This window comes from Idiotropiscis lumnitzeri, chromosome 13, assembly GCF_059441095.1.
Source record: "Idiotropiscis lumnitzeri isolate Australia: NSW breed Sydney's pygmy pipehorse chromosome 13, RoL_Ilum_1.0, whole genome shotgun sequence".
Lineage (NCBI taxonomy): Eukaryota > Metazoa > Chordata > Actinopteri > Syngnathiformes > Syngnathidae > Idiotropiscis > Idiotropiscis lumnitzeri.
The window spans coordinates 3,039,129-3,053,744 of NC_142403.1; the positions used below are offsets into that span (position 1 = coordinate 3,039,129).

General features: G+C 42.8%; 1 protein-coding gene across 1 annotated transcript in view; it reads left to right on the forward strand.

The window, feature by feature from the left end:
- Positions 1 to 14,616, forward strand: part of LOC148324046 (ephrin type-B receptor 1-like) — a 105,407-nt gene that overhangs the window by 18,043 nt on the left and 72,748 nt on the right. The window contains exons 2-5 of the mRNA XM_088314038.1: positions 6,037 to 6,101; positions 7,867 to 8,157; positions 9,743 to 9,961; positions 10,053 to 10,233. Coding sequence (XP_088170164.1) covers positions 6,037 to 6,101; positions 7,867 to 8,157; positions 9,743 to 9,961; positions 10,053 to 10,233 — 756 coding nt within the window. The remainder of the gene's footprint in view (positions 1 to 6,036; positions 6,102 to 7,866; positions 8,158 to 9,742; positions 9,962 to 10,052; positions 10,234 to 14,616) is intronic.

Consider the following 14,616-nt stretch of genomic DNA (forward strand, 5'->3'; position numbering starts at 1 on the left):
ATTCCTGTCAGAAAAATCATTTTATTTTTGTTCTTACGTAGATTGCTATTTACATTTGTAAAAAAATGTTTAGGCTATTTTTTTCTGTTTACATTTAATAATTATATATAGCAAGACTACTGGATGCATATCTGATTTGATACAGGGCAGTTTAATGTCACTTTAAAATTAAGTGAGAATAGGTAGGCAGTCACAGTGTGGTGTATAATTTTCAGTAGGTGAAAAAAAACGTTTTTGTTTCCATCGATGCTAGCTCGGCTTGATGTAGTGAACAACAAGAATGGACGTTTGTCTTTATGTAGCTCATGGTAATATGTCAGAAATGTTCAATTTGCTATTGTAATACTTTCACTGTATCTGATTAACTTCAAATTGTATATTATTAGAAGTATTCAGCTTCAATTTCCCGGGGTAATTGTAAATGTCAATCAAAGGTTCAAAGAACATATTAGGATAGTAGTATAATATAGTATTCCTCTCTTACCAAGTCTGTCACTGTGTGATTTATTTTCAGCTAGCATTATTTGATTTTCATGTGAAGAAACTTGGCACTTCACTCAACCGCCCACAGAAATGCCACAGCCCTCACTCATGCCCTCTAATTCACCCACCCTACCAAAACACCCAACAATCACTTCAACAAGGGATCTGAGGAGCTTCAAGTGAACATCTGCAGGGGATTCTTTTTTTTTTTTTCAAACAAAGTGTGCCATGTTTCAAACACAAAAGCACAAAGGCAATCTGCCACAGGAACACTTGAAATGTTTCATATAGGAGTTTGTCTGTGAACTTGGACTGGGCGACATGGCCCAAAAGTCATATTCTAATCACCCAGCTCTTATAATAACTCGTGCTGTCAAGGGATTACATTTTTTTACTAATTAATTACAAATAATTACATAATTAATTGCGATTAGTCGCATTTTTCAGCTATTTTTTGTGAAACTTGTAACAGGTATTTATTTGAATGATATATTGGAATTCATGTAAAATTACCAAATATGAAGTATATTTCATGCAAAGACTGTTCTAATAGCTTTCTTTGATCTTTGAAAACTATCGAAACTGAGTCATATTTACAGGCATTTTCTTTAGAAACATTTCACAAAACTAGTTCTGGTCACAAGGACCACAATCCAGCAGTTTTGGTTTGCATTTGCAAGGCCCAGTGGTAACTTGAGCAGGGTGTTTTGTTCTGAGATGATGTGCTAAAGATGCACAGTTAATATAGTACGGTATTTGAATTTGGCTTTGTCATGAACCTTATTTTTTAAGCAGCTGAGCTAGCAAGGCGGCGCGCCCAGTGTGTGCTTCAAAGACAGAAATAGCACCCTCAACAGGTGTTACGCCCTTTGAGGCAGCGCGTCCTATGACTGCGAAAATATGGTAAATAAAACTGAGTTAGCTAAAATATTTAACTGTGTTAAAAAAAAAATTCAAATTAATCTCGAGTTAACGTTTTAATTTTGACAGCCCTAGTGATAACCATCATTAGCGTACACCTTGAATTTTTTAAGGTATGTAGAAATGAATAATAAAGGCAGTTAAAATGATAGATTTCACTTAGTCACACCTCTGTCTCAAGGCACATCTAATCTCAGAGATGTTGAATCAGCCGATCAATACAATTGAACCTTATATACCTGCATATTTAAAATGTAAATTTGGTATTAGCTAATATACTTGACCACATTTTAGTCCTAGCAAAAGAATAGGACTTGGTTCACCACAAAAGTTTTTGGGTCAGTCAGTCTTCATCAAAGCAAAAGGTACATTAATTGTGCCATGTCTCTGCTAGATACGTTTTTCAGATCCTCCTCACAACAAACATATTGATCATGTTGTTCGTCTCTGTGTGCCCTGCGATTGGCTGGCAACCAGTCCAGGGTGTCCCACGCCTACTGCCTGAAGATAGCTGGGATATGCTCCAGCACCCCCCGCGACCCTAGTGAAGAGAAGCGGTACGGAAAATGGATGGATGGATGGACTGCAGTGTTCGTCACACTTTTTGCGCCACATTGACCGCTGCATACTTCTCTTGTGCTACTTTCGCTATTTTCTTTACACCCATCTTACATTAAAGATTCCGATTCGTTGTGAATCTCCATCATGATGCATCCAAGATTCTATTATTTTTCTCCATCGTGGATTGTCATGGCATTTCGAATTGATCAAAAAAGGTAATGAAAACACCTCAAAGCATGTCACTTGCCTGACTTGTGTGCGGGCAGCGTGGGATGATGTCTGTGTGCCCCTGCGACTGGCTGGTGATGGGTTCCTGGTGTCGTGTACCTTTCGCCTGGAGTTAGCTGGGATAGGCTCCAGCTCTCCCCCAGCGTCCCTGTATAGGATAAGCGGTTTGATGATGACACATGCCACACCCCAAAGCTTCAAATCCCATTATAAAGTGCATTTATTTTGCACATGTGGGGGAATCGTAAATTCTCCACAGTGTTTTAAAATTATGCTTATTTTCTGCTGATGCAATGTGTTTTAAAACTGCTGAATAGACTCTTGTGAGAGATCAGGGTGAGTCTATTAATTGATGTCGAACATTAATGGATGAGACTTTGTAGTTTTTGTACAAAAGGGTAGCTCTTGTTGCTAACAGGGTCTAGGCGTGGAAAATCTGGATTTTTAAAAGCCGCCGGAGCATCAGACCAGAGTGAGTGCTTTATAGACTGTCTCTGCAGCCTGTTATTAAACACCGACCAGCTCCAACATTATGACCCCTTGCACAACATAATTTTATCAAACACAAGAGCAGTATCAAATATTCTGCCTTTAGAAAAAAAAATAATGTTCAGTTTTGATTAACACTGTATGGCCCAGGGAGGTATTAATGATGAGCTCATGATCGTGGTTGTAGTTTGAGACTCCACTGCATCGCATTAAGGGTTGTATCTAAAAAATTTTAGCCAAATTACATTACATACACTGGGTGCATGAGCAAGTGTTTGTGACATGAATTGGTCAACAACCATCTCTGTGGGAAGTTTGATGGATACTCCAGGAAGCTTTTTAACATCTTCATTTTGTTCTTCATCCACAAAACTATAAATTCTTTAAATGGGATTACGCACAGTATACACTTTATTAAACTCGCACAGGCACACGCTTCCACTAACTACACTCTACATCAGAAGTAATTGGCACTCTTTGGACAGCAGAGCCATTTGGTGGGGGAATGCAAGACTAATTAGCAGGAAGTGATCTAACTTCACTATTTGCCACAACACAAGTAGATCACACCCAGTAAAAGAAAACAATCCAGCAACTCTTATGGAAGTAGTTTGATATTTATTTTGTGGGCCGCAACAAACTTTCCACAGCACCTCTATGTTCAATAGTACCACACAGATTTAACTGCTGTACGTTAATTTTTACCCCAAACCCCACTTCCCCGAAACCCATTTTCATACCGCTGATCCCTTACAAGGTTGCGGGAAGTTGCTGGAGCCTATCCCAGCAGTCTTCTGGCGAAAGGCAGACAACATCCTTAATTGGTCGCCAGCCAGTCGCAGGGCACGCACAGAGACGAACAACCGTACTCACAATCACTGAGCAGGAACCGATTCCACGGTGCCTGTCCACAAGTCAGGCGAGTGTACCATTACCCCATCAGTGACCCTGCTGTTCTTTACACGGTTAAATAGTTTAGATCTCATGTTGTGGCACAGCATAGATTTAAGAGGTGGGGAGATGGGTACAAGCACAGTATGTCAAAGGTAATTAGGCTGATGATAGTATTCCCTATTGTGCTGTTAATTTGAATGATGAGTAGGTACACTCTAATAAGCCTATAGAATGTGGAAAACAAGGCTACATTCTGTCCTCATTAGAGTTTCCATTTCACCATGATAACCTGTGCAATAGTTACGTGAACGCGTGTACACAGTAAATTTACTCTCAAAAGACTGTATTTGATCCCAGTAAACTCAATAAGTTTGAGAGTAAAATATTCAGTGTAAAATTTCCTCTGAGATTTTTTTACCGGGGCCAAATGTTGTCTTTTTAGAGTAAAATGCGCGCTCAAGTTAAAGCTCAGTTAAACTGCAACATACATACAGCCCAGAGAAGGTTACATTCAATGACGGGATTTTTTTAAGAATATGTATATTCTATTTGTTGTAATTGTTTCTAGCATAATAAATAGGCCGACATATAACCAGATTTGTGAAAACAAAATACATTAATTTGTCCATCCATGAAATATGGATCAGATTAATTTGTGTATCACTTGTATAACTCAAAAACTGTGAATTTAATCTTCGAGGTCGGGAATTGGCTCAGCTCAGCTCTACTCCACCGTGGGTTTGGGCTGGTCAGTCTTCAAATACTTCAAAATGGTACTGCGGTGATCTGCAAAATACAAACAAAGAAAATGCATTAAGTACAAATGAGACATGCTAACAAACGAAAGGAATGGAGAACAAAATACAACTGCATTTATTTCCTACAGTAAAGTTCTGATCTTATTTATCCAAGAGGAGACTGAGGATGTTGAAAGCGCGTTATAAAGCCGCTAGAACTCGTTACTTTGTACTGTAATTCAATGTTGATTAAGTCCACATGATTATACAATCCAGCAGCAAAGGTAAAAGTAGTGAAAAATGAAAAGGCACGGTTTGTTCGTCATCACATTAAAACACATACTAAAATGGAATGTGTTCCATAGCAGCATAAAAAATAAATACTAATTCCTTTTCTTCCTGCCAAGCACTGCATCTAAAGTCGTCTTTGAGAATTGCTAATATGTAAGATTTCTATGATTTCTTATGTTGAAATTTTACCATGAATCTTTTAGGCCTGTTCTCTGTGCACCAACTACAAAGACCTTTGGAATGGCCAAGGAGGATACCAAGAAATCAATGAATACCAAGAAGAATCTTTATATACGTGACAATGTTTTTTTCCGAGAATGTTTGTTTACAAGACACCAGTGAATGCGCTGAAGCTACAAATTGGATGGTGACAATTGTTACTGTTTGAATAAGCTTTGCTCTGTGATTTCTGATAGCGGAATACATTCCGCGAGACAAGCATTTCATTCCCCCAAACGACCTTCATTCTCCAGGGAGAGCTGAAAGAAAGCAGATTCGGCTGTAATTAGGCGAACTCACTGACAAAAAAAGAAACAGCCAAAGTGAAGGGGGTGGATGAAAGACAGAAGTGAAGGAGAGGATGAAGGTGGGGAGGGTCTGAGGTGGAAAGGAGATAATGAGAAGCAGGGTGACAGCGTGAACAAATGCAGGAGAAGGAGGAGGCCATGTGAGGAATCAAGTGGCTTGTTTGCTTGCAGCCGCCTCTCAGTGTGATGTCGCTCTCTTACGATGTTTTACTATACGAAAGGTTGTATGTTGGGGGCATGCATGATGTGGAACTTTATGTCAGCTGTATTACTGAGGTGTTAATTTTTCTTTGGGTCTATAAGCACATAATTAGGTGAGTATATACTGTATTTGTGGTTCATATTTTGACACTGATACTAAGAGTTGAAGGAGTAGAGGTTATCATATTATGCTCTTTTACAATATTAATATTAAATTATGCCTCGTGCCAGTTCAGAGGGAAATGTAGCCAACATGTCCTCACGAGAGAGAGTGTGTCAAATTTGTGTACGGGCTTGGATGTAGCAGTTTTGATGAGAGCGTTTTCACAAGTGTGTATGAAAGTGTTTCAGTAGTGTGTATATGACAATACACTTCCAGTTATCATATTTTTCTTTCATTATTTGAAAGGCGCAAGATGTGAATGTAGAGGTTCAACAAATTTGTTCTTTAGACCGCAAAGTAGTTGTAACTAGAAGCCAAGCAGTGCACTCGATTTCAGAATTTGATCAATTCCACATAAAAGACAGAATTCTTTCTCACTGATTAATTACAGTTATTATCATGTCCATCCTTACCACCATATTAAAGTAAGAAAGCGTGTTGAAATATGAAATGAAGAAAGGATTTTTTATACAGTTATTAATACAGAATCATATTTCTTTCAATTCTAAACTATCCCCTTTTTGCCCCTTTTTTGTGACAGATACAGTGATGGATACGAGGACAGCAACAGCTGAGCTGGGCTGGATATCATTCCCTGCCAATGGCGTATGAGCATTTTTGTTTGTTTTGTGGATATGTGAGCGGGAGTATGTTTGTGTGCCAAAGATTGAATAGTTTTGGATACTCTTCAAGGTAATCCATTATTGAGATGAACCACGGTTAGCTAAAATACAGCTCCATGCCGTGTTTTATTTATTTATTTATTTATTTTCACAAAAAAATAAATAAAATAAAATCGCAATTTCAAGAGCACTTCAACAGCAAAGGCAGCAAGATTAAAGTCACCAGTGACCGGAATTGATGACGCCAGCATCATAGCACGCTCCGGCCACGATGCTGGAATTGTAAACTCTGTGATCACAACGAACTCACGTTGGCTTCAAGCTGAGTTTAAATGTAAACAAACAACTGCAGCCTGCAACCAATTCACCTTTTTTTCACAGACTGTTTTGTAGATGGCAACAACTAAAAATATGCAATGACAGTGAATATGGAGCTCACTCAAAATATTTATTTAAAATAAGTGTTGCCACCATGGCAACTTTTTTCCTAAATTCGTATGTATTACATAATTATTCATTTGCATCTTATAAAAGGATATACATCCACAGCTCTGTCATTTTTTGTAGGTCCAAAATATATCGTATCATGTTTAAAATCATTAGCTATTCCATCCATCCATTTTCTTATCCTCTAGGTCAGTGGTTCTCAACTTTTTTTTGGTGATCTACCCCCTGTGAAATATTCTTTTTATCAAGAACCCCTTAACCAACACTAAATATTTTTGGCTTTAAAAAAAAAAAGACTTTCAACATGCCACGAGTGTCTGATTTATTACATTTTAAACCTTTCAAACTTCATTTGAATTGATGCACAAAAAAAATAATCAACACAAAGTGGCCTCTTTTGGATCATAGAAGAGATCTGCTACTTGCGGGCGTAAATCCAAATAAAAGAGAATCTTCTTCATATAACGGAATTTTGCTGTCTCTGGTTTGGCCTCTTTTTGCACTTATGCCCGAGTTGTTTCAGGCTTACGCTTCCCCCACGATTCCATTGTTTGCGACTTCAGGTGATTGACGGGTAACGAGACATGGCAGGTAACAAGTTGGGTTGAACCATTCTCGTTTGGGGAAGAATCTGGGTTCTTAAAATAATTAAATTGTATAACCTACTGAGAAGAAAATTTGTTTCATGAACTACAATTTTGGTGAAACGTTTAATTCAATAATTTTTTTTTAAAGGATTTTTGCATGTTTGTTTTATTTAAAATCTTTCATACCCCCTGGAGTTCCTACAAATAATTCCAGGGGTACTAGTACCCTCATCGAGGAACCACTGCTCTAGGTCACTGAAAGCTGGAGCATATCCCAGTTGGCATCGGCCAAAAAGCAGGCGACACCCTCAATTGGTTGTCACTCAGTCACAGGGCACATATAGAGACGGACAACCGTGGACACTAATATTCTCGTTGTCACTGAGTAGGAACTGAACCCACACGACCTGCACGCGAATGTATCATTGCACAATCAGTCACCTCATTTAGTCTTTTAATTAAATAAAGTCTGCTTGAGCTGAGGTGAGGGTTTGTGTTTGAATTGTATATTGCTGAAAATAGAAACACAACACGGTGCAGCAGTGAGCAAGTCTGAGAAGGGGCAAAGTGTGCAGATGAAGAGAGAACTCAGTTAAATCTGAATCAAGTTTTAGTAAAGCCATTACTCACTGAGCTTGTCCTGCCTGCTCTCTCTCCACGCTCATTCCAACCCCCCACCTGCCTGTTTGTTTGACACACTAACATTTTCCCCAGTGGGAGGAGGTGAGTGGCTACGATGAGAACCTCAACACCATCAGGACGTATCAAGTGTGCAATGTGTTCGAGCCTAGCCAGAACAACTGGCTCCTCACCACATACGTTGACAGACGGGCAGCGCTACGCATCTATGTGGAAATCCGCTTCACGGTACGAGACTGTGCCTCCATCCCCAGTGTCCTTGGCTCCTGCAAAGAGACGTTCAACCTTTACTACCTGGAAACGGACAGGGCCGTGTCAGAGGGCATCAGAGGGGTGGAATACTGGGCAAATGCCCCCTTTCTTAAGGTAATTACATGCAACTTTTGGTAGCAAAAAAAAAAAAACGACATCAATTATATGAATCATTATCACATCATTGGAGATCCTCAAATGGTACCTTGATTTAAGGGTGTCAAAATGTGGCAAAGGAGAAAGCTTCAGATATGCTACTGCTGCAGTGAAGTGAAAAACAAAGGCGAGCCACATTAACCGATGCACTTTCAGCTGTTTATTGAACGTGACAGTCAAACACACAAAAACAAAATGAAAACACTTTCAAGGTGCATGGAGAAGTCACCCGTAATAAACTAATGGCATGTTAAATTGCCTACTCAACTGATTCCAGCTCCTGACATCGCTCACTGGATCAAAACCCTTAAAGGCACAGATCAAAACACAAATACAACAACATTTTTGTGATTTGGGGTCTTCATTACACTAAAAAAAAACACTTTTTTCTTTACCTCGTCTTTTATTGTTTTTTTTATTTTATTATTTTTTTTTTTACATTTGTCTTTCAAAATACAGCGACTGGTAGATGTGTTCCCAAGTTGACTCTGGGAAGAGGTAAAAATAAGTTTTTAATTGTGTGTTATTAGCATATATTTTGTGTTTGTGTACGCTACACCTTATCAGTCTCGCATCCACCAAAAAAAATGATTTTTTCTTTTTTATGTTGAAAATAATGTAGGTCACTTGGTACCTTAGTAAAATGTCGCTTTGCGTCCCTTCAAAAACACTGCTGAGCTGAGTTGGTGGGCTGGAATTTAAACTCACCGGCGAGTGATCAGCGCGCTCCCAACAAGAGATGTGGTGATGCCGTGTGTTGGATCTCCAATTTGGGTGGACACCACAAGAGCAAAATGCCGCTGGTTATACTTGGCCGCATCTGTGATTGCCCACTCCAGGTGGTAGTCCAAGCTCTGCTGTTTCTTGGTCTAGGATTTTGTAAAAAAAATAAAATAAAAAATCATAATTCCCCCCAAATATATGGCTTATGCTCCGAAGCGACACATGCGTTCGAAAAAATAGCGTAATGGCATTTGAATTTATTTCAATGAGATAAGTCGATGTATATGAGCAAATTGAGTTGTGAGCTTGTTCTTGGAACAAATGTGACTTGTAAGTCAAGGTACCACATTATAAAAAGTAAAGAGCAGCGCTGAACCTGTGAGTCCCGGTAGCAAATTGCCTCCATATAAAGTGTGTACTTTGTCACCCGAGTGTGCAATATTCGAAGGGGCGCGGGTGGTCAGGAACAAAAAGGTGACAATCGCAGTGCTATCTACAGTGAGGAGCTCACCTCACCAGTTTGTCCAATTTCACAATAAATTGAATGCTGCACAACCCTGACCACTACTACCATAGCATTTTGGGTCCATCAGGTAGTCCATATTGGACCGGTCAGTTTTAAGGAGCTTTTGCTTCCAACAGAATCAGATATCCTCTCCAAGGTTTTGTGGCTTTTCTATTGTTTGTTTTAGTGATTTATTGCTACGTTTCCTACTCTTGTGCCATTCGTTTAAAAGATAATTGAAACAAAATGCAAGTGGCAGGACTTGGACAGTGCTTAATACCTTTGCTGCTTCTCGTACTCTGTCTTGTGCAATAGGTGGACACCATTGCAGCAGATGAAAGTTTCTCCCAAGTGGATTTTGGCGGGAGGTTGATGAAGGTGAACACAGAAGTTCGGAGTTTTGGCCCACTGTCCAAAGGAAAAGGGTTCCATTTGGCTTTCCAGGATCTGGGAGCCTGTATGTCTCTCCTTGCTGTCAGAGTTTTCTACAAAAAATGTCCCAGCATAGTTCAGAACTTTGCCTACTTCCCAGAGGTACGGAATGTATGCAGTTGCTCTTTAGAAGTGTCTTCAGTCACATAGTTTTGTGTACTCGAGGTTAAATATTTTAAATGTATTTTTACAGACACTTACCGGAGCAGAATCCACATCACTTGTCATTGCCAGAGGAAGTTGTATCCCCAATGCGGAGGAAGTGGATGTGCCCATAAAGCTATACTGTAACGGCGATGGCGAGTGGATGGTACCCATTGGCAGCTGCAGCTGTAAGGCAGGATATGAACCAGACAGTGACAACCTGTGCAGAGGTGAATCTTTGTTTTTACATTTGTACCTCATAAAGTAAGAAACATTTAAAGAATGTACTATACACTAGTCCGACTAAATTAATTTCTTTTATAATGAGCCCACTAGCAGCACATGCAATTTTGTGGCAAATACAGGAGCGACACAGCAAAGACATTTCCAGTAATAATTATGAATATCAGCCAAGATTTATACTGGTTTAAAGACAACTGCCCTTAGGACAAACAAATTTGAAAAATTTTGATGAATATAATTGATAATTTGAAGCATTCGGGCTCTCTGTGTAGTGGACATAGAGGAAAAGAATAGAACATGGGTTCTGTGTCTTCATACGTCACCTTAGGTGGTAGTAAAGTATGATTAAATAAAACTCAGCAACTCTCTTGTTTCAACTACATTTATACCTGCATTAAGGCTGCCAGGATTAGTCGCCAAATCACAACGACGTTGACGATCAAAATCGTCGACTGTTCATTTTATTAGTCATCACCTCGTTAAAGCACTAGGCACTGTCTTCACACTGTCTTCCGCTTCTCCCTCTGGCTGTTTCCCTGCCTAAAATGCACATGCGCGGTAGTGGTAATTTGGGTCATCCAGAATCATTTGAGTTTTATGGCTAATCCTTGCCAGCGTTACCGACAGAGTCCGAAAATCCTGACACATTTCACAAAATTAGTTATTACGATGTAAACCTCCCTTTCATAGCAGCACATTGGTGATAAATGAGCATGAAAAAGGAAGTACGCTGCAGGTGATGACCAGTTACTGACATAGTGACTGTTATTTCTGGGAAGTGACTGTAATTAGCATATACAGGCTACCGTGTGGCTCTGATGGAACATCACATGCATGTCCTGTTGCGGTACCCTAACATATTGTCGCGTTTATTGTGGATTATGGCAGCATTAGTCAGCGAACTTACATTTATACATATTCAATAAATGAATAAATACATAAATAAATAAAGGGTGGCACGGTGGCCCGACTGGTTAGCACGATGGCCTCACAGTGAGCGACAGCATCAAGCGTGGGTTCAATCCCGGCTCCGGCCATCCTGTGTGGCGTTTGCATGTTCTCCCCGTTCCTGCATGGGTTTCCTCCGGGTACTCTGGTTTCCTCCCACATTCCAAAAACATGCATGGCAGGACGATTGAACACTCTAAATTGCCCCAGGTATGAGTGTGAGCGTGGATTGTTGTTCGTCTCTGTGTGCCCTGCAATTGGCTAGCAACCAATTCAGGGTGTCCCCCGCCTATTGCCCGAAGATAGCTGGGATAGGCTCCAGCACCCCCCGCGATCCTAGCGAGGAGAAGTGGTACAGAAGATGGATGGAAGGATCAATAAATAAAACACGGTTTTTGTATAGCCGCAGTAGACATCGAACAGCAAGAGTACATGCACTACCTCCTGGTCACTCGCGTTTGGCGACCACGCATTGAGTGTTGCATTTATGAACCCGTAAATCTCAGCACTCCAGGTAACACAACATGACCAATTTGCCACGAGCTCTTTATGCCAACACGTAGCAATAAAATAATCTACTAGAATAGAATAGAATAGAATAGAAATCCCTTTATTGTCATTGTACTCAAGTGTGCAATGAGATTAGAGGGCTCCCCTCTCCAGTGCAATACAACAATAATACAGACAAATATATAAATTAGATAAATAAATAATTCAGTACTGAATAGGGCATATAGAAACACATCACAATGCTGTTTTGCAAGGTTAGGGTGGTCTCGTGTGTGTGTGTGAGAGTTCAGTATGGAGATGGCTCTCGGAAAGAAACTGTTTCTCAGTCTATTGGTCCTTGATTTGATGCATCTGTAGCGCCTGCCAGAGGGCAACAGGTCGAACAGGTGTGAGTTTGGGTGGGTATTGTCTTTGACGATGTTGAGAGCCCTTCTGAGGCACCGGGCGGTGTAGATGTCCGACAGCGAGGGGAGAGGGCAGCCAATAATCCTTTGCGCTGTTTTGACTGTCCTCTGGAGCCTCACTCTGTCCGCCCCAGTGCAGCCGCTGTACCAGGTGGAGACACAGTACGTCAGCAGGCTCTCGATGGACGAGTGGTAGAAGGCCAGCAGCAGCTTCCTGTCCAGGTTGAATTTCCTGAGGACTCTCAGGATGTGCAGACGTTGGCGGACCTTCTTTACCACTGCTGTGGTGTTGTGACTCCAAGAAAGGTCATCGGAGATCTGTACTCCCAGGAACTTGAACGTGTGGACCCTCTCCACACACACGCCTTCGATGCAGAGGGGGGGCGGCAGCGTCTTGTTCCTCCTGAAGTCGACGACAATCTCCTTTGTTTTAGCAGAGTTAAGGTGCAGTCTGTTGTCCTTGCACCAAGTTGTCAGTCTCTTTACCTCCTCTCTGTAGGCTGTCTCGTCACCTTCCGAGATCAGACCGACCACTGTCGTGTCGTCAGCAAACTTGACGATGGTGTTGTTGCCGTGGGCCGGGCTCCAGTCGTAGGTGTAGAGGGCGTACAGGAGAGGGCTCAGCACGCATCCTTGGGGGGAACCGGTGCTCAGCATGAGGGTGGAGGACGTGTAGGGGCCGAGCAACACAGTCTGGGGTCTGTTGGTCAGAAAGTCCTTAATCCAGATGCGTGTGAGGGCAGGGAGGCCGAGAGTGTCCAGTTTGGCGACGAGGATGTCTGGGATGATCGTGTTGAATGCCGAGCTGTAGTCCACAAAGAGCATCCTTGCATAGCTCCGCTGTTGTTCCAGGTGGCCCAGTACAACATGCAGAGCAGTGTCGATGGCGTCCTCAGTGGATCTGTTAGCCCGGTATGCAAACTGGTAGGGGTCCAGAGTGGGAGGAAGACAGTCCCTGATGTGCTGGAGAACCAGCCTCTCGAAGCACTTCATAATGACTGGTGTGATAGCAACAGGACGGTAGTCATTCAGGTGGACGGCTGGTGACTTTTTGGGGACAGGAATAATGGTGGAAGTTTTCAAGCAGGAGGGGATGACTGCCTGAGCCAGGGAGCGGTTGAAGATCCTGCAGAAAACATGTGACAGTTGGTGGGCACATGCTCTGAGGACCTTGCCTGGTATTCCGTCGGGTCCAGTAGCTTTCCTGGGGTTGACCGCCAGGAGCGCGCGCCTCACATCGTGTTCCTCTACGATGAGTGGGGGGGAGTTGGAGCTTGAAGTGCGGGGGTGTGACGGTTGGGGCGAGTCAAAGCGAGCGAAGAAGCAGTTAAGCTCCTCTGCCAGCGATGCACTCGGGTCTACAGAGGTCGTGCTGCTGCCACGGAAGTTGGTGATGCTCCGTAGACCCTGCCACACCTCCCGTGGTCTGTTACTGGCAAGGTGGGCCTCCAGCCTCCCCTTGTAGGTTGCCTTGGCTAGCTTGATGCCTTTGCTCAGGTCAGCACGAGCCACCCTGTACTGGGCTTTGTCGCCTGACCTGAAGGCAGCGTCACGGGCCTTGAGGAGAGCGCGAACCCTGCTGGACATCCAGGGCTTCGCATTTGGGAAGGTCCGTATAGTCTTTTGTTGGGACACAGTTTCCATGCAGAACTTGATGTAGTCCAGTACACAATGCGTGTAGACATCAACGTCCTGATGATCAAAGAGGTCCCAGTTTGTGTCATGAAAGCAGTCCTGTAATTCACTCATGGCGTCGTCACGCCAGGTTTTCACAGTCTTTGTGGTAGGCCTGAATCTGCGCCTGAGAGGGGTGTACGCAGGTGCGAGCTGCAAGGACAGGTGGTCTGACTGGCCGAGGGGGGCGAGTGGGAGGGCTCTGTATGCGTGCTTGATGTTCGAGTACACATGGTCGAGAGTGTTGTCTCCCCTCGTCGGGCACTTGACATGCTGGTGAAACTCTGGGAGTACAGTCTTTAAATTGGCCTTATTAAAGTCTCCCGCTACAATGTGGACGCCATCAGGGTGCACCCGCTGATGTTTATTGATGACGCACGCGAGTAGCGAGAGCGCCGTGCTAGTGCTAGCGTCGGGAGGGATGTAAACAGCTGTGACAATCACTACCGTTAGCTCCCTCGGGAGAAAATAAGGCCGGCATTTAACGGACATGAACTCGATGTCGGGGGAAGAGTGCTTCTCGACGATCGTGCTATCGCCGCACCAGTTCTCATGCACGTAAACACAGAGCCCCCAGCCCCTCCTCTTACCGGTGTGTCCCTCGTCCGATCCGCGCGATGTAGCGAGCGCCCGGCCAGCTGGATGCTAGCGTCGGGGACGTCTGCGTGCAGTCAGGTTTCCGTGACGACGATCACACTGCTATCTCGCACATAGCGGTTTCCCAGGATTTGTAATCCCAGGTCGTCGATTTTGTGGACCACGGATCTGGCGTTGGTGAGGTGCAGACTCGGTAGTGGTTGCCTATGGGGCTGCCGTCGCAGCCGTTGCAAGACA